Genomic DNA, 2,290 nt, shown 5'->3' with positions numbered 1-2,290 from the left:
GGAGTTGTGGGTATGCTTTTACCAGTGGGGGAACTCTGGACTCTTGGTGTTGTAATTTGTGTAAACCTGTTTGTTGAAGAAACTGAAGGTGTGGCAGAATGCATTGTGGAAGTTGTTGTTGATATCATTGTGCTTGTGGAAGGAATAAGGCTTGTTGATGTCTTAACTGGGGTTGCAGGCATGCTGGTTGAAAAAGTTGGTGAAGTTGTACCAGTAGAAATTGTTGTTGATGTGTCTGTGGATGTTCCTGTAAAAGTGGAGGAACTTTGGACCACTGATGTTGTACTTGGTGGTATGTGCATGCTTGTTGAGGACACTGTTGTAGCTACTGTACTTAACGACTGTGTTGTGATGTTGACACAGTTTTCATCACAACAGAATGCTCTAATTTCATATTCATAACACTGCTGTGCAAGGCCTTGGTCTTTGTTTTGGCAAACTAGTCCATCTTTCATATTACATTTCACAACCTGTCCAAGCTGTGAAAGAGGAACTCCAGGATAACGTTTTGCACGACATTGTACTTCCTTTAGTGCTGAGCATATGGTAGGATAGGTGTCAGTTAATCTTTTAATAGGCACTACTTCACCACCATCAGGACCTGTTGTTGGGCCCCCAGAGGCATTCCAAGCAGACCAATGGCAAATACATCCAGGGGTAGGAGTAAGGGTGCTTGTTTTCAATGTTGTGGATGTTGGAGAGGTTGTTGATGGAGCTGTAGATGTTTTTGTTGTTGGAGTTGTAGTTATGCCTGTCATACTGGAGGAATTCTGAACTGAAGTTGTTTTAGTCAGTGGTGTAGTCATGCCATTTGAAAATGATGGTGAAGGTGTTGTCACTGATGATGGAGTTGTGGATATACTTTTACCAGTGGGGGAACTCTGGACTGGTGGTGTAACATTTTGTGTAAATCTGCTTGTTGATGAAAGTGAAGGTGTAGCAGAAAAAATTGTGGAAGTCGTTGCTGATATGCTTGTGTTTGTTGAAGAAATAAGGCTTGTTGATATCTTCATTGGTGTTGTAGGCATGGTGGTTGGAAAAGTTGGTGAATGTGTACCAGTAGAAATTGTTGTTGATATGTCTGTGTATATACTTGTAACGGTGGAGGAACTTTGGACTATTGATGTTGTACTTGGTGGTATGTGCATGCTTGTTGAGGACACTGTTGTAGCTACTGTACTTAACGACTGTGTTGTGATGTTGACACAGTTTTCATCACAACAGAATGCTCTAATTTCATATTCATAACACTGCTGTGCAAGGCCTTGGTCTTTGTTTTGGCAAACTAGTCCATCTTTCATATTACATTTCACAACCTGTCCAAGCTGTGAAAGAGGAACTCCAGGATAACGTTTTGCACGACATTGTACTTCCTTTAGTGCTGAGCATATGGTAGGATAGGTGTCAGTTAATCTTTTAATAGGCACTACTTCACCACCATCAGGACCTGTTGTTGGGCCCCCAGAGGCATTCCAAGCAGACCAATGGCAAATACATCCAGGGGTAGGAGTAAGGGTGGTTGTTTTCATTGTTGTGGATTTTGGAGAAAATGCCGAGGCAGTTGTACTAAATGCTATTGTTGACAGAGATGTTGATTTAACTGTAACAGTGGAGGAGGTTTGGACTGTTGGTGGTATAGGCATGCTAGTTGACAAACTTGGAGAAGGAGTTGAAGTGGATGTTGTAGTTGGTTTTGGAGTTGTGGATATGCTTGTAGTAGTGGTAGATGTAGTGAAAGAAAATACCGTCTTTGTTGGCCAAGATTCTGTAGTGTATTTGGCTGTCATTCCTGACAAAGTTGTCTCTGCAACAAAATATTAAAAATGTTATTTCTTATTGCTAATAGATTTTTCATAAAACATAGACATTTGATTAAACAAACAAAATCAAATAATTACACTTTACAGTACATTAACAATTATTGAGCCATTTGCTGCAACAAATTGCACTACCCAATTATAGACAACAATTTAATATGTGTGAAATGTCAACATTTCGCCACCTTGGAATTATAAGGCTCTATCTGCATTCTGAGATTGACAAAAAACATCACATAAAATGTAAATAAATTGTCACAGAATGAGAATATGTGAATAACTCACTTTTGACAAAAATTTCAGATAGAACCTTATAATTTCAAGGCGGCGATTTATGGGAATATATAGAAAAAAGCAGATCTTTTATTTTTCACTGTCAAATATCACTGATAACTAGTAATCATCATGAGCATTAAACATCACAAACTTTTTTTCAGAAACCAGGAAGTTACAGGTTATATACAATCCTAACA

At 38.9% G+C, this 2,290-nt stretch overlaps 1 protein-coding gene across 1 annotated transcript in view; it reads right to left on the bottom strand.

Annotated features, from left to right (window-relative positions):
- Window positions 1-594: 594 nt before the first annotated feature.
- Window positions 595-2,290, bottom strand: part of LOC107550172 (mucin-5AC-like) — a 17,338-nt gene continuing 15,642 nt past the window's right edge. Inside the window, exons 12-13 of the mRNA XM_016231409.1 lie at window positions 869-1,187; window positions 595-775 (exon numbers count right to left, since the gene is read on the bottom strand). Of these exons, the coding sequence (XP_016086895.1) occupies window positions 595-775; window positions 869-1,187 (500 nt within the window). The remainder of the gene's footprint in view (window positions 776-868; window positions 1,188-2,290) is intronic.

The sequence above is a fragment of the Sinocyclocheilus grahami genome, unplaced genomic scaffold, assembly GCF_001515645.1.
Source record: "Sinocyclocheilus grahami isolate Dianchi unplaced genomic scaffold, SAMN03320097.WGS_v1.1 scaffold390.1, whole genome shotgun sequence".
Taxonomy (NCBI): Eukaryota; Metazoa; Chordata; class Actinopteri; order Cypriniformes; family Cyprinidae; genus Sinocyclocheilus; species Sinocyclocheilus grahami.
This window is presented reverse-complemented; position numbering and strand designations above follow the sequence as displayed.